This window comes from Podarcis vaucheri (assembly GCF_965113315.1).
Source record: "Podarcis vaucheri genome assembly, chromosome: 2".
Lineage (NCBI taxonomy): Eukaryota > Metazoa > Chordata > Lepidosauria > Squamata > Lacertidae > Podarcis > Podarcis vaucheri.
The window spans coordinates 53170488-53197564 of record NC_138760.1 but is presented as its reverse complement, the minus strand read 5'-3'; the positions used below and the strand labels follow the sequence as shown (position 1 = coordinate 53197564).

General features: G+C 39.1%; 1 protein-coding gene across 2 annotated transcripts in view; it reads left to right on the top strand.

The window, feature by feature from the left end:
* Positions 1–27077, top strand: part of SLIT3 (slit guidance ligand 3) — a 413252-nt gene that overhangs the window by 202253 nt on the left and 183922 nt on the right. For both annotated transcript variants that reach the window (XM_082212998.1, XM_082212997.1), the window contains exon 5: positions 3124–3195. In XM_082212998.1, the coding sequence (XP_082069124.1) occupies positions 3124–3195 (72 nt within the window). The remainder of the gene's footprint in view (positions 1–3123; positions 3196–27077) is intronic.

Sequence of the window (27077 nt, the reverse complement as noted above, 5' to 3'; positions counted from 1 at the left end):
TAGCTAATCAGTGTGAAGACTATTCATACCTAATATGATAACCCTGCTGTTTGTTTTACTGATGCCAATCTCAGTCTTGTGCATGGATGTAGGATAAGGTCTATCTCTCTGTAAAGAAATAAAAGAATGAAATAGCTGGACTGAAGCTTTATCCTTGGCCTTTATATTACCCCCTTATCAGTATTCTAAGATTTTTTACAGATTAATATTTAACACCTCCACACAAAATCCCTCAATTTCTTTAAAGGACATTCTCATCCTAATGCGTTTTAGGATTATAAATTGAAATAGTATCACAAATGTTGAACAGTTGAACAAATAGCTATATATTGTGGTTGAATACTGCTTCCTTAGTGCCTTAAGAAAAAATATTTAAGAAACTGACAGTATGTTTCAGAAAACGGAAAGCTGTTAATATGGCCAAAGATACTTCTGTGCGTTGGGTGAAACTGATGGCAGCTGACTTGCTCCTAGAAAGTCTTTAAGAGTGATTTGGAATGCTGGTATCAAAAACGAGATCAAAAACTTCAAAACATACACAACAGTGCATACTTGTAATAGTGAATGGGCAGCTACATAAATGCAGCTTGCAGCTGAAATCTCTACATTGCTGCACCTTGACAATGTCAGGTTGTCAGACTATGAGATTTATTTATGAAATCTGCACACAATCCTGGAGATTTGTAGAGGGTGCCCTGTTAGCCAGAGAATAGTACCTCAATAGAAGATAAAGTGAATGTAAGTTACAAGCAGATTTATTTTTTTCTGAGCGAGATTAATTTCCTGCAATCTCTTGCGTTCTTGGATAGCTGTAGAAAAGACAGAGTAGAGGGATAAAAGAGACATCAATAATATAAATTATCTTGGTATGCTGGAATACTAGAAACATTGCTTTAAATCACAAGTTTGCTACCTTTTCACTCTGCTTGCAGTAATATAAAATGCACATTTTTCAAGGACAAATTTGATTTTCTTGTGTTCTGCTTAGGGTGAATGCTTGCTTTATTTATCTCATTTTGTTATCATTGGTAACTCTCAATTGATGTTTCTATTTTAAACCAGTTGATTTCTCTCTAAGTAGTATGTATCATACCATAGTAGTGTATGTTTGTCTTTAAAAATTGACTTCTCCCACCCCACATTTCCCTTTGTAACACAGAATAAAGATCTTCCACAAAGCATTTAATATTTCAGTATTAAGCACTGAAGAACAGAAGGGGAAAGAATGGAAGAGGAAGATACCTTACTAGTCACTGTTGCATAATTTTGGAAAGTGAAACATGTCTTTTAGAAAACAATATAGTATTCTGCATGGCCATTTGTGTGTCTGTCTGAGAGAACAATTTTGCTACCGAGAGGAATTGGTGTAGACTAGATGACTAGCATAAATTGAATTAGTCTGACAAAGACATTTAGGGTGGGGGTCGAATGGACCATCATCCTGATGGAAAACAGAAGAAAGCCCTGGGTGACACAGCTTGACCTAAGATGTCAGTGTGGGTTTTCTGTGTGGTGCTCTCATTCAGAGTCACAATGCTTGTTTTTCAATAAAATCAATTTGATGGAGGTTCACCTTACAATGCAGCATTTACTTTAAAGGTGGGGGGGTGGGTTGCATGGGGTGCATTATAATGAATACTACCCAGTTGAAAAGTCTGGCTTTAGGATGAACAATTTGTACATCCCTTAAAAAAACGGTTTACTAAGCTTGGTCGGCTATTAGTGTCTTTAAAGTCCATGCTCTATCCCATTTTTTATTATTAATTTTTCTATACCACCCTTCATCCGAAGATCATAGGCCAGTGTACAATATAAAAGCACAAAATACATAACATAATAACAAACAAAACAATAATACTCTGAGTTTAAAAGGGCATAGATTGTTTAATTAGCCAGAGGCTGTCCAATTATTTTATTAAAAACAAAGGTTTCCTTTGGATGTTAATAAGAGCAATTTGCTTAATTTTGCAATGCTCTTGGGTAACTGTTTTGTTCTTTTTATGAACTACAGTTTATGTATGTATTAGGCCACAAATATTAAGTAGAGGGGAATGCTGACATTTTATTAAAGAGGAGATTGAAAGGAGATATGATAGCCATCGTCAGATATCTAAAGGGCTGTCACATGAGGATTTTCTCCTGCTCTGGAGGCTAGGACCAGAACAAATGGATTCAAGTTACAAGAAAGGAGATTCCAACCAAACATCAGAAAGAACTTTCTGACAGTAAGAGCTTTTCATTCGTGGAACATACCCCCCACAAGAAGTGGTGGGCTCTCCTTCCTTGGAGGTTTTTAAGTAGAGGTTGGTTGGCCATCTGTCTTGGATGCTTTAGTTGAGATTCCTGCATTGCAGGGGGCTGGACTGGATGACCCTTGGGTCCCTTCCAACTCCACAATTCCATGATATTTACTTTTCTCATACTTAATACTTTTCTCTTTTTTCTTGGAACATACTGAAATTCCTAAGACTCTTCATTTGTATTTATTGAAACAGTTTTAATCACTTTGATCCCACTTTGTTCTGTACTCATTGTATCTCAAAGAGCAGTGAGACAAGGGGTTACTGAGAGATTTGTTCTGTAAGGCTACAGTACGCTCTCTTAGTAAGTCCTATGTACATATATCGAGGAACAAATCTAATTGAACTCAGTATGGCTTGCTTCAGAGTAAACATCTATAGGATTGCACTACACATTACTTTATCTGTTGTATTTGTTGTCTTTCTATGCTATCCCAGGTGTGTTCCCCCTACAGTTCACGTCCTTGATAACGTTAATCTGTAATAATAAAAAAGGCTTGTAAAGGCACAGACAAATTTGAAAAAATGCTTTTAACATCTGTGAGGGTAAATTTTGTATAATATTTAATCCAAACACATAGGAATAAGAATCTGCAGTTCCTTTAGCTATGTCATCCCATAATAGCCATATACAGTATCCACAGTTCATGGAAATGTTAAAGCCTTCCCAGCAATCACTTCAACACTTAACCTGCTGAAATACAGTAAATGTGCAACTATTTCTATCCATCTCTAAGTTGTCTACAGCTGTGAGCATTTCTCTATGTCATTGTGTGTGTTTTGTTTATTTGTCCCTAATAAGTGTGTATTTTCTTTTCTTTAGGGACTTAAGTGAAAACCAGATTCAAGGCATCCCAAGAAAGGCTTTTCGAGGCATTACTGATGTGAAGAATTTGTAAGTCACATCTACAATAGAACTTGGGCTGAATATGAATTATTATATGCTACTGCTCTTAGGTATTTGAGGACCAGAGGCATACATGGAAATGGTTTCCATGCCTAGAAATCACTGGTCCACTTCCATGCTCTCACATTTGCATTAAACATAAGCACACTCTTCCAAGATTCCATTGTCTTTCACAGGTCAATTGCCTGAGACAGCAGATGTTTCATCAAAGGGAGCAGCCTGATAATTTGTTTAGCTTAATATTGTATGTTTATTGTAATTGGAACATATAGTATTTTAATGAAACCTTTAGGATTTTCCACCCGAGGTACTATGATGTCTTGGGCTAGCTCATCCTGTGGCTACAGAAAAACAAAGGGCTGCAGTACTACACTCACTTACCTGGTAGTAAGTCCCATGGAACTCAATAGGACTTACTTCTGAATAGAAATATATAGGATTGCACTATTAGTGGAACATCACATCACTTGATGGTATAAGTGAATAATGTAGTTGACTCATAATTCCATAAGTGCAGAAGTCCTCTGAACTGCAAATTCAGCCTAGTGAACTGTATGCTGCCCTCCTCTGTTCAGATAGTAATAGCTGTAATAGTATTTCCTAAATTTGCAAAATGATTCAAATACTTTATTTTAGTAGTCTTTACAATAGCCCCATAAAAGTAGGCAAATATTACTTTCCACATTTTTCAAAAGACCATTGTTGCTGAGCTAGAGTGACTTGCAAACAGCTAAATTGTCAACTGGAAAGTTCCATTCCAACTCTTAACTGGTTTACTATGACATATACAGGTAATTCCTGGTGTTGATTCTTTTTTATTATTCCATCTCTTAAATGTTCTGTGTGCCTGATGTTAAATTTACATGCTAATCTTCTCTATGTATTTTTAGTTTTAATATATGCACAAATTTAAATTGGAGGGCATTTTTTTTATATCTATAATATGCCTTTCATTTAAAAAAAAAAATTCAGAGCAGGGATTATTTGTTCCAAAATAGTGCATTTTTCAACTATAGTACTTGTTGTTGTTTAGTTGTTTAGTTGTGTCCGACTCTTCGTGACCCCATGGACCAGAGCACGCCAGGCACTCCTGTCTTCACTATACTACTTCGGTTTTATATATGTGTTGCTAAAAATAAATCTAGTGCCGGATACCAATTTGTGAAAATATTTCTTAACGTACTATAGACTGCAAATATACTTTAATAATTTTTTTTATTCCCCAGAATAAATTAGTGTATTATGATGTTGACATTCCTTGAGCATTGTGGAATTCATTATTAATAATGACAGCTTATCTCTGTTAAAGTCAGTTCATAATTTAGAAACAAGACTAATGTAACTACGATTAAAACAAACAGCAAATTGTTATAACAGCAGTAGTGAAAGCATTGTGAACAAGTTAGTATTTAACTGAAAGCATGATGGAATTAAATTTTCTTCACTAGTCAGAGATGGGGTTAGGCATACCCTGCCTCAGGAGCCAGTTGTACAATCTGGGTGCCACAAATGGGTGTCCTTTTTCTTTTGCCAAGTTACTGCAGCTGGGTCTCTGAAGTGCTGTAGAGTTCTCCCTCAGATATTTATGGGAGGAGATTGTTCACAGATTCCAATATACAATGAAACTGTGCTTTATGGAAACATAGGACAGATTTCTGGAAGCTTTAAAAGAAGTCACATATGTCACCTCATATACGTTGCCTAGTTTTAAGCAATACTGTAGGTTAAAGAAGCCTGTTACTCCTTCTAGTGGTATTAAATCAGTTGTAGATCTTAATGAATTCAGGAAATAACCCTTTGCCTGTCACTTTAACTTTCACAGCAATTCAATAGCTAGGCCTATTACTGTACTATTAAAATTATGTCACCAAGTTGAAACTTCCTATAAGAAAAATTACTTCTAGCATAAGTTAATTTAATGAATGGATTAATCTCATCCTTCACCATCTGTTCAACACCTAATTATGAATACTAAAAGCACCTATTTCATAATTACATCATTAAAAACTATGATTGATTGAAATACATGTTCCTCATGTTGGTCTGAGGATGACTCCTCTGCATAAAGCAATCTTCTAAATAAGATTTTACTGCAATCTTTTACTTTTAATTTCTTCATCCACTTATAATGGAAAGAGGTTTTCAGGCCTCTAATGTTGGTCTCAAAAGCATATTCTAGAACATAAAACAATCAAAGTAACAGTTTTACAAACTAATAATTGAATGTTTGAAGAAGCTGAGTATGTTTAGCCTCGAAAAGAGGAGACATTATAGCCATCTTCAAATATCTTAAGGGCCGTCACATGGAAGATGGAGTAAACTTGTTTTCTCCTGCTCCGAAGGGTAGGACCTGACCCAGTGGCTTCAAGTGACAAAAAAGGAGATTCCAACTAAACACCAAAAAGAACTTTCTGACAGTAAGAATTGTTCGACAGTGAAATGGACTCCCTTGGGGGGTTGTGGATTCTCCTTCCTTGGAGGTTTTTAAACAGAGGTTGGATGACCATCTGTCATGGATGCTTCAACTGAGGATTCCTGCATTGCAGGAGGGTGGACTAGATGACCCTTGGGATCCCTTCAAACTCTACAATTTTTCAGCCTTTAATTGCAATGCTTGAGAATCTTGGGGCAGCAGGGAGCTATTGGGATACTCTGGTTAGTCTTTCAAGGGCGAGACATATGGTCCCCCCCCCCACAACAGTTTTAAGGGTACTTCCTGTTACTGCAATGAAGTTTTCCCAGAAAGCAAACTGAAGTTTCATAGCACTAATGAGAGCTATATGTAAGAGAGTGGCTTGTCTGGAGTTAACAGAAACAAGCTTTACATTATGTACTTTCTATATCAATTATTTTGGCACAAGACAGTCAAGAGACTAGCACTTCTGTGTCTGCACTGGGATCTGCTGAAACCTGGCATTCTAATGGGAAGTGGTAGAAACTTCCCCACATGACCCCAAAGCATGAGAAAGGCAATAGTCACAGAGAATGTTACCTAGCTTGGTGAGAACTAGAAAGGCTCCTGTTTTCTGGGACAGGAGTTCTGGGACATCAACACCAGATTCTTCCCATATTGAACAAGCAACATTTATTTTGAGATAAGTACTTTTAAAAGAATCAAGGGTTGAGATTCAATAAAGATTTTTTAAGTTTGCAGATTGTCGCAACAAGAAATTGCTTGTTGATAATTGATACACTGAAAGCACATGCTATTCCTTTCAGTGATTGTAAGAGTTCATGCCTATAATAATGGCTGAGGAAACCCAGCCAGATGGGTGGGGTATAAATAAATTATTATTATTATCATCATCATTATTATTATTATTATACAAATATGGCTGAAAAAACACAACAGTGCACCTGCAAAAATATAAGAACAACATTCGACAGCAGTTTTTTTATCTTGCAGTTGTCACACACTCAACTTATGTGGAAGTGCGGCTGCTGAATACATACTTGAAGCAATAACGTTTCCCAGAACAATTCAAACTGTTTCCCATCTGTTCAGTTGCAGCCCTAAGTGGTGGGAATTACTACAAAACTGTATTGGTTCTCTTCATGGTATGTCTGAAACTGGATGGGCATATAGTGTTGAATGTGTAAAGACTTTTACAGCTCACTTGCCTGACATTAAATGAGCACTGAAACACCTCCTAGAACTAAATTTGACAGCCAAAACAAGAAATGAAGTCCATGGTGTTTTGTTTTATTTTATGCAATATCTCTTGTCTGTGTTAATGTTAGCCGTGTGGTACAAAATATTAGCTGTTATAGATATTTGCAACAGGGTCATCCAAGCTAGGGATACCACACTGGATGTTGAAGTAGCAATCATAGATAAAACTTCAAAACAACTGGAAATGAATGTGGAATGAAGCCAATTTGGTTGTGTCAAACCAAAATATAGAAATAAAACTCTCCTGTAGATGTGATGGAATTAAGGTCAAGAGGTCATGGCTGCGTGACACCTGACAGAGGCTAACTTGGAAGAAATGAATGACGCAGATGATACTTCATAAGTGTGTTCTTCACATTTTAGTAGACAATGTTGTAACAGGATTAACTGTCCACTTCAATGCCGTTAAGCAGTTAGCAGAAATATCTGATTTCTTGTGGAAATATCTTGCCATATCTGAAAGTGATGTGGAGAGAAAAGCTTTATCTTTATCATAGCAATATCCTGCTGACCTTGGTGGTGATAATTTTGGGGGGGAAATGCAACATTCACCCTCAGTACATAAAGCTAATTTTGTAAATGTACAGTTAAAGCCATTAGATCTGTTGAAATTGTTAACCGAGTACAGACTTGCTTATCCGTTTCCAAATGTTATACAAAAGGTCAGTAAAGCTCTTTTTAAAAAATAAGTAGTAAGTTTATCTACCTTTTTTATACTAATATTAATGTCTTCTGATGATCTGATCTGCATTGCAATATAAAAGGATGTTCCAATGTGAATTCTTTCTCCTTCTGTATTGTAGCATAAACAAAGAGGTTCAAATCAAATGTTCTTTCTTATCTCTGATCCTCTTTTAATTTATTGATATTTATTTATATTTATCATGGACGAGTATGAGAGCATAAGGCCTTTAAATGCAGGGAATCAACAGAACGCTCCACTCAACCCCTCTCTTGTCTTCCATATCCCTTTTGATTTTATAGGCTGCACCTCATGGCATAAACCTATAGTGGGTAGAAACGGAATGACTAATTGAGAATGGAAGGGGCACAAAAGAAACTTTGTACCCCCTGATAATTCCTCTCAGAGACCCTGTCTATACCTACCAGTGGGAGACACTTCAAGCTGGGACATTCAGTTGTTTCTCACCTGATACTTGACTTTAAAACACTTTTCTTACAAGAATCTTTTGTAAACTGCTTTAAGCCTTCTGCTGCTTGTTTCCAGCATTATGGCGTCCTCTTGCTCGCTCACTCTCCAAATCTTATCCCCATTTGATTCCTGTTCACAATTTCTGGAATTGTGAAACATCTAGTCAGAAGAAGCACAAAGGATGATGATACTGTGCTTTTAAACAATGCATCTGCAAGGCCAAGATTCATACCTCAGTGAACCCAGAACAGTGATAATCTGTACGCTGAGACTACCTTTTCTGATGCTGCCTTGCTGCTGCTGCATCTGAAAATCTTTGTTGGAAATGAAACATCCCCGTTCTCAGCATGTGCAGTAGAAATTTCAGGAATTTGATCATAAACTTCTTGGATGCCGTAATACTCCTAACAAGAAAGTTTTTTTAAAAAGGGCAATCTTCACTCAAGCGGCTAGGAAGCTATGTTCTTCCCTTGACAGAGTAACCTTGTCAGTGGTTTACAGCAGCAGCCTATGGGGCAGGAAACCTTGGAGAAGCCACTGGAGATAGCATAAAACTACTCACATAAAGAGAGGCTACAGAGAGTTGAGCAGTTATAGATAGATTATAAAAAGCATGACAGTTGTAACCATGGGCTCAGACTCCACCTCTTCAGGCAGTGAAGCCAGAGAGAGGAAATTGCCCAGCCACAGATGTACATACTGAATCAGAGGCACTGGTTCTAGTGGAGCCTGTTGTGTCAATGCCTCTCCAGTCCAAGGAAGTTGTATTGTCTTTGGCCTCCAACTCAGAAGCCATGGTGAAACCACAGCCCTTGTCCACTGATACTTCAGATTCAACAGGCTGGGTCCTTTTAAATGAAGAGACATACTGAGAAAGAGCTGTAGTTCATATTGAAGGTTCACTCTGAAAATGCTGAAATGGCATTTGAGCTGTGATTTTTATGGAGTCTCCAGCCTGAACCCTGCCCAGAGCTTCAAGGGTACCATTGGAACTTCACCTTAGAACTGCTGAAGCTGTCACTCCAAACTGTGACACCTGGTTCTGGCTATCCAGCAGGAGACATAAAAATGCACCTAACCTTGAGCTGGCATTACAGATAAGTCTACAGCATCTTAGGCACTCCCAGACATACTTGTGGTTGTTGGCTTCTTCTGCCTTACTCCTTCTGAGCACACTCCTTGACCTCTTTGGCCTTCAGCACAATGGATCATTTTATATTACTTTACTTTCTTTATGATATGTCTCCATGATTTTGTCCTCATTTGGTTCTCTCCCTAGTCCCTACCAATCCAGGCATCCCTTCTATTATTATTATTATTATTATTATTATTATTATTATTAGGGAAATCTTCCACGACTTTCCCTCTGTTTATTGGTGTTTTTCAATAACTTGTTATTGGCTTTCTGCAGTTCTTTGTCTACATGTTATCCCTCAGTGACCTCATCAAATCCCATGACTTTCCAGACAATCTATACATAGATGTCATCCAGTTCTACCTCTCTACTGAGTATTTTCTCCCTCTTTTTGTCCAAACTTTCCAAATGACTTGGTTGGATATTTCCAGTGTAATGCTTCACTGTTCACAAAATCAACATGTCAGACCCTAAAATTATAATATTTTCTCCCAACCCCATTTTGCCTCATATCCACTGAAAATGTCACCAACAGAGACTCCATCTCCTCAGAGTATTGCGGAAGAACGATGTCAATCAACATTTGATGATCTCCTTCTATAGGTTAACAATAGAAAGTGTCCTTTCATACTGCATCACGGTGTGGTACGGTGGTTGGACATCATCTGATAGGAAGTGCCTACAGAGGGTGTTGAATACAGCACAAGATATTATAGGCTGTCCCGTGAATCTGCTGGATGAAATAGCGGAAGAACGTTGCCTCGGGAGAGTGAGGAAAATTCTCAGGGATGATTCACACCCTGGCCGGCACTTTCTTGATCTCCTGCCCTCAGGCAGAAGATATAGAAGAATGATTAGTCGCACCAACAGGGTAAAGAACAGCTTCTATAAGTGGGCTGTTAGGCTGCTGAATGAAAAGATAACAACAGGGCAACTGACTTTCGGGTTTGGTGTGTGTGCGTCAGTAAACAAGGGGAATTAAGACTAAGAGAGCTGAGTGGGGGGTGCTCGTGTAATCTCACTGTATACAAGTTGTACAAGTGACAATAAAGTATTTCAATACCTTGTTGTACAGGTATAAAGCTGCTGCTGCTGCTGCTTCTTCTTCTTCTTCTTCTTCTTCTTCTTCTTCTTCTTCTTCTTCTTCTTCTTCCAGTTTCCAAGACTATGGCGTCTCCTTTTGCAGCACTGCAGAAATATGGTGCTTTATCTTTGTCACCCTGGTCATCCCTCACCTTGACCACTGCAATATTCTCCTCTCTGCTCTTCCTTTATGTCACCTCAGCTCCCTTGCTTCCATCCAGCATTCTGCTGCCAGGATCATTCAGCACCCTCATCAGTGTGACCACATGTTCCTCAATTCAGCAGAAAGGTCACCATTGCCTTTCTCTGTTTATTTCCCTGCTATTTTATCCCACTACATCCCTGCCCATGACCATCATTCATCCACTTCTATTACCCTCAGCCTTCTCCTGCTCCCTCAAATGACTCCACCCCTTTCTTCCCCTTATACTTGGATATACTTTTTAAAACACTTGTGTGATGTCACTTCTTCCAAATATCTTCTACTTTTCTGTAAAGCCTTTGCTGCAACCCTTTAGTTCCCATGCCTCACTGTAATAAAGTCTCCGTGCGTACAAGTGCAGTAAAAGCATATTGTTTACATTTACGCACCACTATTTTCTTCATCTTTTTCTTTTGTTTCCAGGAGGATGCATATTATAAGGTTGCAGATAGACTAAGAGCAAAGGGTAGGCGGAGGAAAATGAAGGGGAGCAAGGAGATGATCAAGCCTGTCTATGCACAGGAGTGGAATCAAGACAAGGCATTAGTAGAGTTTGGACCAAGAGCAACTCTGCTTTGCAGCACTTACAGACCTTGGTTCAAATTCAGTCACTGCTTCATGGATCTGACACTGATTGGGCTTCATCTGTTAACAAAGGCAGTATAGCTGCTTAATGAAGATCCAGCCTGATTCAGACATGACCCATAACTACAGTTTGGCTCATATTGGCTCCAGATTTTGTGACCTTTGCCCTTTCTGCATATGAGCTCTTATAGGAAGAAATGCATGGGAAATTAATTGACACATAGATTGCGCCCTGCCCATTGTATATGTACTTAATGGTGGCAATCTGAGGAGATAATTCCCCAAGTGAAAACAATTCCTTTTGGCTTAATTGCAGTAACTAGGATAGGGTACAGGTTGGATCACCATGAAGAAGACTATATTCTAATGAATATTCTATAATATATTCTATAATATTATACATGCTAATGAATATAGAATAGATTAGAATATATTCTTATTTTGCAAACTAAATAACCGAGAATGTAATTTGATTTCCATCCAGACCTACGGTAGATTCCAGTGCCTGGTACAAAAAAGTGGCTAGAATTCTGGCCTCTGCAACTGGAACTCTTTCCTGCAATTAAAGTTATGCAGCTGAGTGCAGTCAGTGAGATCCATGGAAGTATGCTTAAAAGATTGCTTTGGAATGTTGGGCAGAAGAAACATTTGCATCCCTTTTCTGTTTCTCGGTGTAGGCTTTGCTAGTCAGGGTGGATCTTTCAGCAACAATTCACTTAAAGAGAGTCAGTGTGGTGTAGTGGTTAAGAGCGGTAGTCACGTAATCTGGGGAACCGGGTTCGTGTGTCTGCTCCTCCACATGCAGCTGCTGGGTGACCTTGGGCCAGTCACACTTCTCTGAAGTCTCTCAGCCCCACTCACCTCACAGAGTGTTTGTTGTGGGGGAGGAAGGGAAAGGAGAATGTTAGCCGCTTTGAGACTCCTGAAGGGGAGTGAAAGGCGGGATATCAAATCCAAACTCTTCTTCTTCTTCTTCTAAAAGCCAGGCTTGTCACCCTGCCCCACTCCAGCACTAGCCTTAGTCTTTGCCCAGTCACTCTTATCCCAGCAAAACACCAGTTCAATAAGGGGTTAAATGATAACTTTGAAGATATTAAAATAAAGCTACAAATAATTAGGATTGCCATTTACACATCACCAAAGAAGAACAGACGCATCACCAAAAAAAGAGGGAAATGGCATAGATGATATGCATAACATTTGTGCATATTAATTTTTATGCATGAATCCAAATTTAGAAATTGTTGTTATAGTTTAAATAGAAACATCTCACCATAGGTGGCCTCTGCTGTCCAGGTGGTAAGTATTGATGACCCTTCCTTCTGGTTCTTTAAAGCAGACTTGGATCAAACATACTTTCAAAAAGTGAACACAGTCAAATAAAGGACTGCCCTCTATAGAGTAGGACATCCTAACATGTATAGATTAGAGGTGAAATTTTATCAGTAGCAAATCTAAATAATTGGAGCAGTCACAATTTAAAATTTTATTTAGACTGTGTGTTAATCTGTGTGTTATTTACCTGTGTGTTAATCCAATTGAACTGAAAGGGCCTTGCTTCACAGAATTGCACTGTATATTTTAATTCTTTTCATGCTATGTTTGACATTGCTTGTGTAATTAAGCAATTTCATCCAGGTATGTCCTATGTTTAAAGAAACTTTCTTATGTATGCCGACAGAATTATCTTCAACCGATTTTGCTGTTACTTATTCTCATTGTGGAAATGTTTACTACAGAGTTATATACACATTTTGGTACATTTCTCTTTTTAGCAGAACTATGATTAGAGCTTTTTGTGCTCAGGACTGATACTCAGCTTTCCCTTGTGTCCTAAGTGCAACTGTATTGACCTCAGTTTTATACTTGGAGAATGGGAAGAGGAGGTTTTGTAAGGTCATTGGCTATTGTTGAGTTGTTGTCATCAGTTATGTTAACCTGCTCAACTATGACCTTGAATGGAACATTCTTTACCTTCCTTGTTTGATGCTGGAGTCAAATGTTTATAATGGAATTTTGCCTGAAAAATGTCACTTTAGCTCAGAGGAATAGTTTCCACAACTAAGTATAATTCATATGACTAAATGTTGCATGACTGTGTTTATTGTTTCATTCAGTTACACCAAAACTGGGCAGCAAAAGAAGTCAAAGGTTGAATAGTAAGGATAGATAAATACAAGAGGTTAAAGCTGACCTTTAGCAAAATTTACTGCCATTGATATTAAACAAAATCTCCTTGTCAGGCACTTGATTGGAACATTTAACTAAATTAATTTGGTCTGTGCCGTATGTTGTGTAGCTGTGTAGCTTTGCTAAATAGATGGCAGTGCGATTCAAAAATCATGTAAAATCCAACATTCTCTGTTGGGTTAGAATAAAATGTACACTTAGAGGTGATCCTTGACTAATTTATGCTGACTTCATGCCAACTTCGGATATATTTGTTGAAGATTTCCTGTAGCATATATTTGGGGCTGTCAAGGAGGCTTTTATCCTAGGAAAAAAATTGTGCTGGTTTTAATTACAATTTTAAATAGCTCTATAACCATTGTGAACTCTGGGTTTACATCATTTTTATGATAGCCTCATAGTTCCTGGTTTATTGATTTTGTCATTTGTTTCATTACATTTAATGCAAACCTTTTGTACTGAGTTACTCTGTTCTCTGGGGATTGTTGGGAGGGGGGAGGGTCAACATGTAGTGTTGGCCAAAATAGCAGAACACATATAATTTAACCATGGACTGAACCAATCGTGAAAGGCTATTAATACTGTTCAGCAAGATGCTGCAGAATTATGCCAGTGTGACCCCTTCACTTAAACTCAGTGGGAGAGCAGGATTTTCAGGCAATATTTGTGTCTGCTCAGCACCCCCTTTTTCAACAAAGTGGAAATGATTCTAGGAATATAGCTCTGTGACATAATTGATAAAGGTGGGGCAAAATGGTTGGGAAATTGTTTACTACATATGCATATAAGCAATGAACTCATGCAGTCTACCGATGCCGGCCATAGAATGTTTCTTAGAATTGATCTGTATACAGAGTAGAAGTATAAGGGACAGTATGCAGGGAGAGGTCTAGCCTAGAACTGTTTCTCTGACACATTAGCTTTCTAAATGCAAGGCCAGTTGGCAATTAGTAAAGCTAGATTACATTTTAGTTAAAACAACAACAACAGCCTCTTGTGGCATCCTCAAAGCTAACAAATTTATTATAGTGTAAAACAGAACAACAGATTAAGTTACAGTTTTATTTTGGGAGATGTTGGATTTGTACATTTATGTGTTCCTGTTGTACTCATTTTGTATATATGCAGACTATATAAGAAAAAGTAAAGCGGGTGGTCTGTATCTCAAATGTCTGACTATCCGTTAGCGGAAATTAAAACAAAAATGAAAAAACCCTCAAGCAATAATTTTTAGGAGGGATGGAGGGGATGAAAAAAATAGGAAGCTTAACTGCTCAGGTTTTATGTCTGTGTTTTAAACATTTAAAAACCTATGCTTCCTGCAATGGCAGGGGTGGGGTATCGCATAGCTCAGCGGTAGCTCACATGCTTTGCATACAAAAGGCCCCAGATTTAATTCCTGGCATCTCAAGGTAGGGCTGTAAGAAGAGATCTTTGTTTGGAGAGCTGCTGCCAGTCAGTGGAGGCAGTACTGTGTGTGAGGTGGACCAATGGTTTGATTCAGTACAAGACATACTGGATACTTGACATCCTGATGAGGCAGGGATGCATAATCAAACTTCCCAATGTCTTTTTATTTCCCTAAAAGCTGCTGTGGGAGGGAAGTAGTTTGGCTTGTGGTTAGAGCACTATGAAAGGTTGGCTTTATTCCTTTCACTAGCCCTAATTCCTGAATGGAAAATCCTGTCCTCTCTATTGCTGCTGTTAGATGTAGAATACCACCATGTTCCCTCCCTCTGTAGTCAATAGCAGCAGCTTCCAGGGAAATGTAGAAACATGAATAAATCTGAAATTAGGGTTAAAGTCAGTAGTGGGTGGGGTGCTGCTGCTCACCTGCCCCCCCCAGCCATTCATGTTGCTGCTACTTACCAGGAGGTGAAGAGCAAGATGGCAGTGAATTTAATGTGGTGTGAATCCCCCAGCGGAGCCATTTTGGTGCTGTCGCTGCTGCTTATCAGGATGGGACAGGGTGATGGCAAGGCCAAGCTGACAAGCAGAATGGTAGGAGCATCTGACTGACTCTGCCAGCGCACATGTGCACCTCCATCCTCACCACTGCTCTGCCCCATTCCCATCCAAATGAGCTTCAGTGACGACAGTGTCAGGAGGACTGCTCTGCCACTCGGTCCCACTGGATGCGCTGCTACTTCAGGTATATGTGTACAGTATAGAATTGCAGCCTTAGGAATCCTTTTTCCCCCTCCTGCAAAATGGAAATGCCCCAAAAGTGTTTATTGAATGTGAATTGTTAATCATTTGAAACATGTATCAGTTTGGAGCTGAAAACTGAGTAGAGAACCTTAAGTCCTATATCCACCCCACCCACCCCGTTACACTCTGCTAGGTACAAGACTGTTAGGTTTTCTTCCAATAGTTAGAGGAGGTGCAGTTCATTATTATTTATTTGGAAGCTTTGAGAGGTTTCCGAATTGATGGATAGTAAACATCAATTCACATCAGAAACTTTGATTTCTAAAGTACATTGAGATTTTTAAAGTGGATGTAAAGTGCTTTTAAGAGTATTCTAAGCAGAATTCCACTGGCTTTGATCTAAATTTGGTCATACTTTAAGTAAATCCTTTGAAATTTATGATATTTCAGTTAGTAATGGCTAATTTAAGTGTCATTGATTTCACTAGGTTTGTTGAAAGTGAAAGTGTTGATCCAGCCCAATCCACATTATGAAAATCCCAATCCGTTTTATTATGAAAGGTTCTGTTACTTAATGTATGGCAGGGATAGGAAAACTGTGGCATTCTAAATGTTGTTGGACTACAGCGCCGCTTCTCTCTGACCATTAGCCAAGCTGTTTGTGGCTGATGAGCATTGGAATCCAACCACAGCTGGAGAGCTATAGGTTCCCATCCCTGAATATGAAATAGGAAAATCAAAGTTTACAAACAGTCTTTCTTCAGTGACACGTTATAATCCATATGCAATATCCTCCTTTGGAAAAGGGTGCAAGAGTTTATTTTTGAAATGTAGAAAAGTGTCTTGAATGTGTCTGCCAACTTTAATTCGTTTCTCTCAATCTTCAAGGATGTTCTGACACTAAATTGTGCATTTCATGTTTCCTGCATCCCTTGAAAATGAATTGAGGTTCATATTTGAAGCGAAGAAAGTTATCCTGAAAGTCTACACCAGCAATCATTTCAGTGTTATCCAGTAGACATACTGCACTATATTCAAGCCAAGAGGGATAATGCAGTAATTTTCTTCAACTTTAAGACTGTGGGATGCAATTTTCAGAATAAAATTCTATGCTTCATGTTTTAACCAATGTTTGACCTACACGCACACACACACATGTTCTCACTTTGAAAATATTATGATGGAGTTTAGCTGGGGTTTTAAGTTGAAATTTTGCCTTGAATGTGTTTACCTGACTTCATCCTGTTTCTCAGTGCAAGAGTGTAACTGCATTACAAACAAATGGGGAGGAATTCAACATCACACTAAGGCTGTCAGGGCAAGCATTTCAGTTCGCCGAATGGAACAATCCCTCTTCTCCTTACCCTGTGCACTGTTCTGGCCTCCCAAGCCAATTTCAATAGAGTCAGGGAAGCACTGTTATACAAGCAGAAACCAGTGCAGAGGGCTTCTGCTAATGGGAATCATTAGTTGAATCCCACTGTTGGAATTCAAGCAGGCTAACCCAGGTTAACCCAAAAGACTTGGTCTTCATTTGGTCAATAGGATCATTTTTTAAATATTGTTTTCTTAGTTACTGAAACAAATCAGAAGTTGAGTTCTCAAGAGGAATGCTTCTTTTAGGAGCCAGTGTATAACTGTGGCAGCATTTATCTAGTGGGAGCAAATCCGAATTATTACCGGTAAATCTGCCTATACAAGCGATAAAATCAGATCAGACTGTCCTGTAGTTTAATTAATGGCTTCAAAAGTCAATTCTCCTCTTCCCAAGCAGCCATCTTCCTCCAATTTAAATTATTATTTTTAGAAGTCAAGATCCAATATCTGATGCAAAGTTGAACATTCACAGTTTTGGTTCTGAGAGGATTATTTAATGATTTTTTAGAGTAGAAAACTCCACACAGCATATGAAAAGGAATTTCAGTTTGAACAATGTTAAACTAACTCCCCTTTTCAAGTGGTTTGGATCTTAACCTAGATAATATAATATTGTCATTATATACAGCACCATTGAAGTACATGATGCTTTGCAGTTCCTTAAGCAAAAATCTGTAAGCTCTTGATGGGCTTAGAATTTGAGAGTTGAGAAAATAACAAATGGTAGAAGAGTGAGACATAGTATGAGATGTAGAAGTTGCAGGATTTGCTATCAAAGGCTGAAACGTGGTTGGGACACTTAACATCTCTTTGAGAAAGGCCATAATGACTGCTTCCCCTCCCTTCTCATATTTACTCTTCCCCACTGGGCAGTGGAGAACAACAGATGGTTATCAGTCAAGAGTAACTAGGGAAACCAATAAAACCTTCAGCAATTGCTATGGAGATGGTCTTTTATGTGTTTGGTATGCAGTGTTCATTACATCAGCAATTGAGCAAAATGAAACAAGGATGTTGTAAAAATCCTGAAACTGAAAAGTGGGGAAGGGAATGAGGGAGATTTAAGATTTTAATATGATCATTAAATTCGGATCTGTATTTTTCATAATATTTACTTCCAATATATCTCAAGACCATTCTCAGTCTAAAGAAATAGCAAATTTTCAAGCCATACAAATTAAAATAAATGTGAGTGTGCACATACACATATGTGTGCATGCAGGCATTCTTGCAAAGTTGGTAAGAGCCTGTTAGATCTTTGCAGTAGCCTGCAGCTAAGGCATAGTTCTGGTAAATGTAGGTGAGTGTCAAGTGATCCTTCCCAAACTAGGAAGGAGGTGGAAACTTTTGTGATACCTACAGTACTCATTTTATAACATTTATTTCATTAATACAAATTTATATTTGGCATTTATCAATTTCATAGAATGCTTAGTGCATTTAACATATATTTTATTGTTGTAATCATTACAAAAAAACCCTCTTTAAGATAGATTGGTAGTATTATTACCATGTTATAGTTGTGGGGAAAGTGTCAGAGAAAGCTGCCTGCCTAAAGCCATCTAGTGAGTACATGGCAGAATCAAAATTCAAATTCTTATTTCTTTAGTACTATGGTTCATAGTAATCTGCCTTATACTGACTCAGATGATTGGTTCATCTAGCTCAGTATTATTTACACTCACAGTATTTTTTTCACTCAGTGGGGGTCTCCCCCAACCAGGCCACACACTGAAACGGGGATATTTTATTTACAAAGCATGTGCTCTACCTCTAAGCCAAAGCTCTCCCCTTGAATTTTGTTTGAATTTTGTTTAAATTGCAGGGAAGTAATTAACTTTCACTTTAATAATGTGTAGAATATGTAGTCTGTAAATATGTAATTGCTGCAATTTAAAATTTCTTCACCTTCAGCAATTGAGATCCTTAGCAAGAAAAGCATTTGAAATAAATTTCAGCACCTAAGAAAGTCTAATTCCATATGATAACTTCAGAAGAAAGAAATTGTGGGTGTTTTGTTTCCATTAACCAGTTTTTGAAAGCGGGAAGAGTCCCATTTAACTGGGGGCCTTAGTCAGATATGACCAGTCTTTGGCCTTCTTCTCTCAAAAACAAACACAAAATGTTTTACAATGTAGTTCAAAAAATAAAATTAGCATCACATAAAGTTATATACTTAGATTTGATAATCATATATTTATCATTCTAAAAAGCTGTGAATGTTAAAAACTTTCTTGCATATTAGGAATTCTGACTAAACTGATAGAGAACAAGTACCGTATTTTTCCGTGTATAGCAATATTTTTCCTTAGAAATACCGTATTTTTTGCCCTATAGGACGTACCGGCCCATAGGACGCACCTAGTTTTCAGGGGGGGGGGAATCAAGGAAAAAAATATGATCCCCCCCCCCGCAGCTCTGGGAGCAGCGGACAGGCTGCACGCAGCCTGTGCGCTACTCCAAGACCTTCTCCCTGCTTTTGCGGGAGGTGGCGGAATTCCCCCACCTCCCGCAAAAGCCCACAGGAGCCCCACGTGACTCCTGCGGGCTTTTTGACCAGGAGGGAGAAGGGACTGACTCGGCCAGTCAGTCCCTTCTCCCTCCTGGGGAAAAGCCCCCAAGAGCGGCGCGCTCTTTAAAGGGTGCGCGGCTCCTGCGGGCTTTTCTAGGAGGCGGGCTGCTTTCCCCACCGCCAGCCTCGAAGCCGGGTTGGAGAGTAGCGGCAAGGCGTCGCACGCCTTCCCGCTGCCCCCCATCCTCTGGGGCTGGCAGTGGGGAAAGCGCTGCTTTCCCCCACCGCCAGCCTCAAAGAGCAGACTCTCCTGGCTTCAGCGGAAGCAACGCGAAGCCTCCGGAGCGCAGGCTTCGGAGGCTTCGCGTTGCTATCGCTGAAGCCAAGGAGTCTGCATTCGCCCCATAAGACGCACACACATTTCCCCTTCATTTTTGGAGGGGGAAAAGTGCGTCTTATAGGGCGAAAAATACGGTAATAGGCCAAAATTGTGGGTCATCTTATACATGGATAGCAAAGGGGGGACAGGCGATTGGTGGCAGCAGACAGCAAAAGATTGTCAGCGGCGACTGGGCGTGTGATTGGTTGCTGCAGCAAGGTCTGCTGACAATTGGCAAAAAAATCCCAACAACTTTGGGCAATCCCCCCCCTCCATTTTTTTTGTTGCGGTCTCAAGAAATTGGGGTCATCTTATACATGGGGGCATGTTATACACGGAAAAGTACGGCAATTATTTTCAAGCAACAGTATTTTTTTGTGGGAGGAGGGAGAATCTGCCTTTACTACAATGCCCATGACTGAGACAATGGCTAGTATGCAACTAGTACATGTGGGACCTGCAACACATTTCAGGGTAGAATGGCCCTATTAAGGTTTCCTGCCACCAAGCCAGGCTCTCTTTAAGGTGCTCAATTTTATTCTCTCTCCTCCAGTGCAGTTTTCCTGCCACTTTCCCCAGTCAGATTTCTGTGATGACTGAGCATGCTCAGTTTTCAGTGGCTTGCTTTTAAGTTATCCCTCTACCCCTTTTAGCTCCCCTGCAAAAAAGTACCCAAAGCAAATTAGTTTACTTTAGAATTAGCTAACTTTAGAATTCCCCAAGTCTGCAGATTCTGCCCTCTTGTGTTGGCATGATGGTATTTTGATAATGTTCAGTGTTCGGATAACTTCACAAAATAGTATATAGTTCACAAAATAGTAATGTAGAGTACTGTAGGGTAGGAAAACAACTAAACTGAATGGGTAGAATTGCAGTCAATATGGAAATCTCACCTGTTCTGCTTCCTATGCTTCTGTTCTTTAAATTCCCCTTGCAGCTCATCATATGGCAGGCATCCCCTAGATTAGAACCATAGCTTGCTCTCCAGCCCTTGTAAATTTGGTTTCAAGATAATATAAGCTTCAAGGTTTTTTGTTTTAAAAGTTACAATATTGAACTTAAAATATATTGTAATGGATTCTTTAAGGTGTATCAATGCAGTTATTGCATCCTTACTAGGAAGAAGGCAAAATCCAACTGCATTCTAATTCACACATTTAATAGTTATGTTGTCATTTATATAAAACTGGGGAAAGTGTGTTTTGAATATTTTGTAAGTTCAGTGAACTTTCCACTTCTGACAAAAATCTGCTACATCATTCTGAATGGATATTGCATTTAGATGATTAAACACAGAACTATAACAGAGAAATAAGAAATATTTGCACTTAACATATTAGTCACATTGGTTATGATAATTTTACTAGCACTAAAAGTGCAACAAAGTATAGAAGAAGCAGGAATAAAGTATATTCTGTTCTAGGATCCATAGAATTTATTGACAGATTACAATTCTAATTACACACAAACAAACATGTTGTATTATGATTGTGTTTGATATGAGGGTTTCCCCCTTTTCATTTATTTTATATGAATAGAATGATTTGAATTGATTTCCGGCAAAGTTTACAATTTCAGAGATGTTTTTCATGCAAATGTTTTTCATGCAATTTATGTGGGGAAAAGCCTGTTGAAAAGTAACACAAGAAATGTCCTGTGGCAAAAGGAATAATGATCTATTGCTTTAGATATTTAAATGAAGCTTATTCAAGGGCTTTTGTTGGCTGCTAAACATTTATAACTTGCTATACAGGGCTCTAGAACATGGGTGGGCAAACTAAGGCCTGGGGCCCGGATCCGGCCCATTCGCCTTCTAAATCCAGCCCGTGGACAGTCCAGTTTTGACATGAGTATAATGTGTCCTTTTATTTAAAATGCATCTCTGGGTTATTTGTGGGGCATAGGAATTTGTTCATTCCCCCTCCCCAAAAAAATAATCTGGCCCCCCACATCTGAGGGACAGTGTACCGGCCCCCTGCTGAAAATGTTTGCTGACCCCTGCTCTAGCACCTCTGACATCCTGTTGCCTGCCTGAATTTTTTTGAATTGTTTTTGAGATGATTTTATTGGTTTATCTCTTGCTGTTTTCCTCCCCGGTGCTGTCAGGCAAGAAAGGTCCAGAGGAAGATATTAACTCTTTATTGTCAAAAGTACACCTAGAAGATAGGGGAAGGCATGTCAATCAGTCCTACAAATCTCAGCTACTTCTAAGTGTGCAGCTGATGAGGCAGTTGCAGCAACAGGAAGGCACCACCCCCATTCTCAGCTTATATATCTTCCCCAGCTGAGCAGTCTAAGACTCGGCCTGCGTTCAACCGGTGTCTGCTCCTCCCGCTTCAGTCCTCTTCTGGTCCTGGGAGACAGTGAAGCAGGAGGTGTGGAAGCAGAAGGAGGAGGAAGTGTGGAAGCCCTAGACTCTACACCAGCCTGACCTCTCTCTTCCTCCTCCAACATCTGTCCTTCACTTTCCAATCCTGCAGCTTAGCCTGCCTCTGACTCTTGCCTCCTGGCTGTTACGGGTTCCTCAAATCATGGATCTCTTCTAAGTCAATCTCCAACCCCACCTTCTCCCAGTGCCCTGTCATCTGTATCCAGCCACCACTCCTCAGTGTCCAGACAGTCCCTGACACTGGGGCTCATTTGGGAAGGAAAGAGAAGATATGTTAAATAAATACATGAAAGTATGAGAAAAAAATTTTTTAAAGGCTACAATTATAACAAAATAAATGTAATCAATATATAACATTATACTTAGAATATCCATCAAAACTGAATCCCTTGTATGATGTTGATAGCAGTAGGGAATATAAGAAGTCTTCTTTTTTGCTGAAATGTGTTTATTGAATTCTGTCCCACAGTTGTTTGTATAACCTTATTTTGTAAGTCCCAGATTTTCCTCTTCCGTTGGTTGTTGAAGGTATAATTATTTTAATTAAGCAACAGTCCCACCAAATATGGAAAAATGTACCTTTAACTTTTCTAAGCCTCCAGCCGATATCTGATGCTGTTCCTTTAATTAATTTATTTAGAGTATAATACTATTTTGTGTTATTTTATAAAAAATACTGTTTGAGGTTTACTTTAATTAAGTTTATTACCTTCTGTTTGTATGCACAGCCACATTTTTCATCAGAAATCTCCGCAATGAATTCCTTCTCCCAATTTTTTTTAACCGATTAGATATGTCTGTGCATTCCTCTTGTCCTTTAAATTCTGAAACATGGGCTTACATAAATCCTGAACTGTTGCAGATTTAGGTTGTATCTAGAACAGTGACTGCTTTCTCTAAAGAAACTTCATAAGAGTCTGGGTTCAGGCAGGCACCAACACAAATGAATTTTGGAAACTATTATAAACATATTTATGCTCCCAAGCCTTTGCTGGTGTTTAATTCCAGTAGATTGTTATGTTTTTAACTGAACCCTGGAATATTAGCTGCAGTGTGTGTGTGTGTGTGTGTGTGTGTGTGATTTTAGTGTTGATGAATTATTCCTAAAATCTGATGTACGCTGAAGACTGATGTGAAAGGAAGTATAAAAATGTTTGAGAAATACTTTAGTGCACAATTTATGTTGTTGTTTAGTCGTTTAGTCGTGTCCGACTCTTCGTGACCCCATGGACCAGAGCACGCCAGGCACTTCTGTCCTCCACTGCCTCCCGCAGTTTGATCAAACTCATGCTAGTAGCTTCAAGAACACCATCCAACCATCTCATTCTCTGTCGTCCCCTTCTCCTTGTGCCCTCCATCTTTCCCAACATCAGGGTCTTTTCCAGGGAGTCCTCTCTTCTCATGAGGTGGCCAAAGTATTGGAGCCTCAGCTTCACGATCTGTCCTTCCAGTGAGCACTCAGGGCTGATTTCCTTCAGAATGGAGAGGTTTGATCTTCTTGCAGTCCATGGGACTCTCAAGAGTCTCCTCCAGCACCATAATTCAAAAGCATCAATTCTTCGGCGATCAGCCTTCTTTATGGTCCAGCTCTCACTTCCATACATCACTACTGGGAAAACCATGGCTTTTACTATACGGACCTTTGTTGGCAAGGTGATGTCTCTGCTTTTTAAGATGTTGTCTAGGTTTGCCATCGCCTTTCTCCCAAGGAGCAGGCGTCTTTTAATTTCGTGACTGCTGTCACCATCTGCACTGATCATGGAGCCCAAGAAAGTAAAATCTCTCACTGCCTCCATTTCTTGCCCATCTATTTGCCAGGAGGTGATGGGCCCAGTGGCCATGATCTTCGTTTTTTTTGATGTTGAGCTTCAGTTGAGGTTTTTTTGATGTTGAGCTTTATATATGTGTTATATAAGAGCTTTTCTCGGACCATGTTCAGTAGCAAGAGAGACTTTGTATGAACATAGGAGCTGTTCTGAAAGTCTGTTGAAAGTGCAGAAGAGCATAGGAAGATACTTTGTACTGAGTCATTCTACAGATCCATCAAGCTTGGCTTTTTGGCACAAACTAGCAGTAACTCTCCAGGGTTTCAGGCAGGATGTTTCACATCATACCTGGAGATGACAGGGGTTGTACTGAACTGGGGACCTTCTGCATGCAAAAGTAGATAACCTTCCACTCTCCATCCCCAAATACCTCAGGTGCAGAGCTTGCCACCTTGGTCGTACTCCTCCCATGCATGTACACAAAGTACTCCTCCCATGCATGTACACAAAGAGATTGTGTAAAAAGTGTTCAAATCTCTCAGCAGTTGCATAATACAGCCTAAGGCTTTATAGTTAGTGCTGGCTGCACCTAAGAAAAGCTGGATGGAAAGACTTCAGAATGCGAGTATAGCACTCATATAAAACAGACACAGTTTGTCTAGGTGCATGTTAGGCTAGTACATTAGATTTCTCCTAAAATATTAATAGACTTAAACGGGATCATTTCAAGTGCAGAGCCTGAAATGGCAGTGGAGGGCAAAAGGCGGGGGGGGGGACTACCCAAAACAACCTGCTTTCATCTCCCGCTGTTCCTGGCTCTTCCCTGAGGCTACCTGCAAGTTAAGAATATAAAAATATCTCTACTGGATCAGATGAGGGATCTATCTGGTCCAGCATTGTTTCTAATAGTGTCCAGCTCTTATTATGTCTAACTGATTTCGTAAAAATAATCATAACTTTAAAAAAGCTGAATGAAACTGAATAGTCAGTCACATACCTCTGGGAAGGCGACATAAAAGAAGACAGCCTTTCCCCCTGTTGTTTGTGCTCTCTGTATTTGGAAGAGCACATAGAGCTTTCTTTTCTCAGAGAAACTTGCAGGTGCTAAGTGACTGCTTTAATATATTTTACTTAAAGTGTGTCAAGGGAAGGACGGATGTAGGTTTAACGCTTCATGCCTATTTTATCCCACTCATCAAAAGGTGCACTAGAAGTTGAGGAACTTAATATCTAAGGCTGTTGAATTCCATCCTGTCGTCAGTTACTGCCTAGGGATGGGGCAGAAATTTTATTCCATTCCAATTAAAGGCGAATTTACCTGTTTTGTACTTTCTTAAACAATATTCAAACCCATATTATCTTTCAAAATTTGTGCATTTTTGGATTTTGCAACACATTTCTACAGCCAAGTAATGCATATACATGGGTAGGGGGCGTATAAAATACACGTTATGGAAAATAGCATACAACAGCAATTTAATGGAAAGAATGCATATCTCAGGCAAAACTGCACACAAAGATGTGCATATTAGGAGAAATTCACAATGAAATGCTGCTGAATTTTCATGTAGCCCTTAAATGAAGTGTAAACCGATGTGGAAAACTGAACTTAAGAGCTGAAAAATGAGAAACTTGAGAGAAGCCAAAATTGACAAATTTGCCAATCCCCAGTTGCAAATGCTTCAGCTATCCTTATTTACTAGAAACAGCTCCTATTTTTTTGAATACATTTTTTTTTAAATTCATAGGCAAGGGGAGAATCTGTAGTCTAGTGCCTATTTAAATTATTACTAGCATGCACCCACATGTATTAGAATTCTTCAGATTTACCCAGTGTACCTAAAAAGCTAAATATCTGAAACTGTAAAGCTATACTTGTCTGCTCCAAAGTAAATTCCATTCAGATCAATGAGACTTACTGCTAAGTAAATGTTCATATGACAGTAGCATGAGAGTCAGTGCTTGGAAGAGGCAGATGTGACCCTGTGCAGTTCTGCTTCCTACATACACCTGATTATGTTGCTGAATGTGTTTGAATTGCAACTGTTCGATAAGTTGCATCTAACTCCATTGTGAAATGAAAAAACGCAACATTCCAGTTCACAGTGTGTTTGTTTGTACTTCTAGAATAATTTGCTTTTTTTATAAAAAAAGGACAAATGTGCCAATAAAAGAGTAAACAGTGTTAAATCTAAAAAGGAAAAGGAAAGTGTTATGGGCAGTGTGCTGATGCACACATCACATCTAAATCCAGAGCAGAATAGGCTGTTTTGTGTTGTATGTTTTTATTATTATGTTCCATAAAATATTTTCTTGATGTTGTACACCACCTTGGGATTTTTTGATAAAGGGGGGGGGTATATAAATAGAAGTAACAGCAACAACAATTGCAGAGTACATTAATACAAATATAATCAGCAAGGCAGAGAAGAGCCATCAGCAACGTGTTGTGGGAAGGGAGGAGTGAGAGAGGCGGTGGAAGAAGCAGCTCAGGCCTTGACCCTTGAGTCAAAAGTAGAGCTGTGTTATATGTGTGTCTGTATTTTCAATATTTTATAGCAAAGAGAATATATAACAAACACCAACATTATAAAAATGGTGGAAAGGACTTTAATTTATCATTTTAAAAGTTTACAGATAAAGACCAAGGTTTGTATCTGGCTATGTACCTTCACTTATGAAAGGTTCTTTGCAGCGGCGGCGGCGGGGGGGGGGGGCTTCTGTGAGAAGAAAAGAAAAGGAGGGTTTTTGTTTTTTGCCTGTACTCTCATGTGATACTCCAGAGAGTTCCCCAACCCACTGGACAAGGTTTGGGGTGGGGACACAGGAGGCTGAAGAAGGAAGGAGGAGTGAAAAATGCTTTGCCTTCTTTCCCTTCACAGAAGTGCCCTCTAGATCAAGGATCCTTCCATGATTGAAGATGCACAGTGTGCTACAACCCCAACGATGTACAAAAGGATTTTCAGTTAATTGTTTTGTAGCCATGTACACTGTGTTAATGTGTAATGCCGTCTCATGCTACAAAAAGCCAATCTGGCAAGGGTGGAGAAATTGCCTTCTTCCAACAGTTAGCTGATTCATTACTAATTCCAAATCCTTTGTACTGACAATATATGTTTAAGAGTGTGTGTGTGTGTGTATTATTATTATTATTATTATTATTATTATTATTATTTTCTGAGGTTGCTATGACCATGGTAGTCAAAACAACAATAAATGAAACATGAGCAATATTGTTTAGGTAACTTAATTAACAATTACAAAAGTTTTGAAGG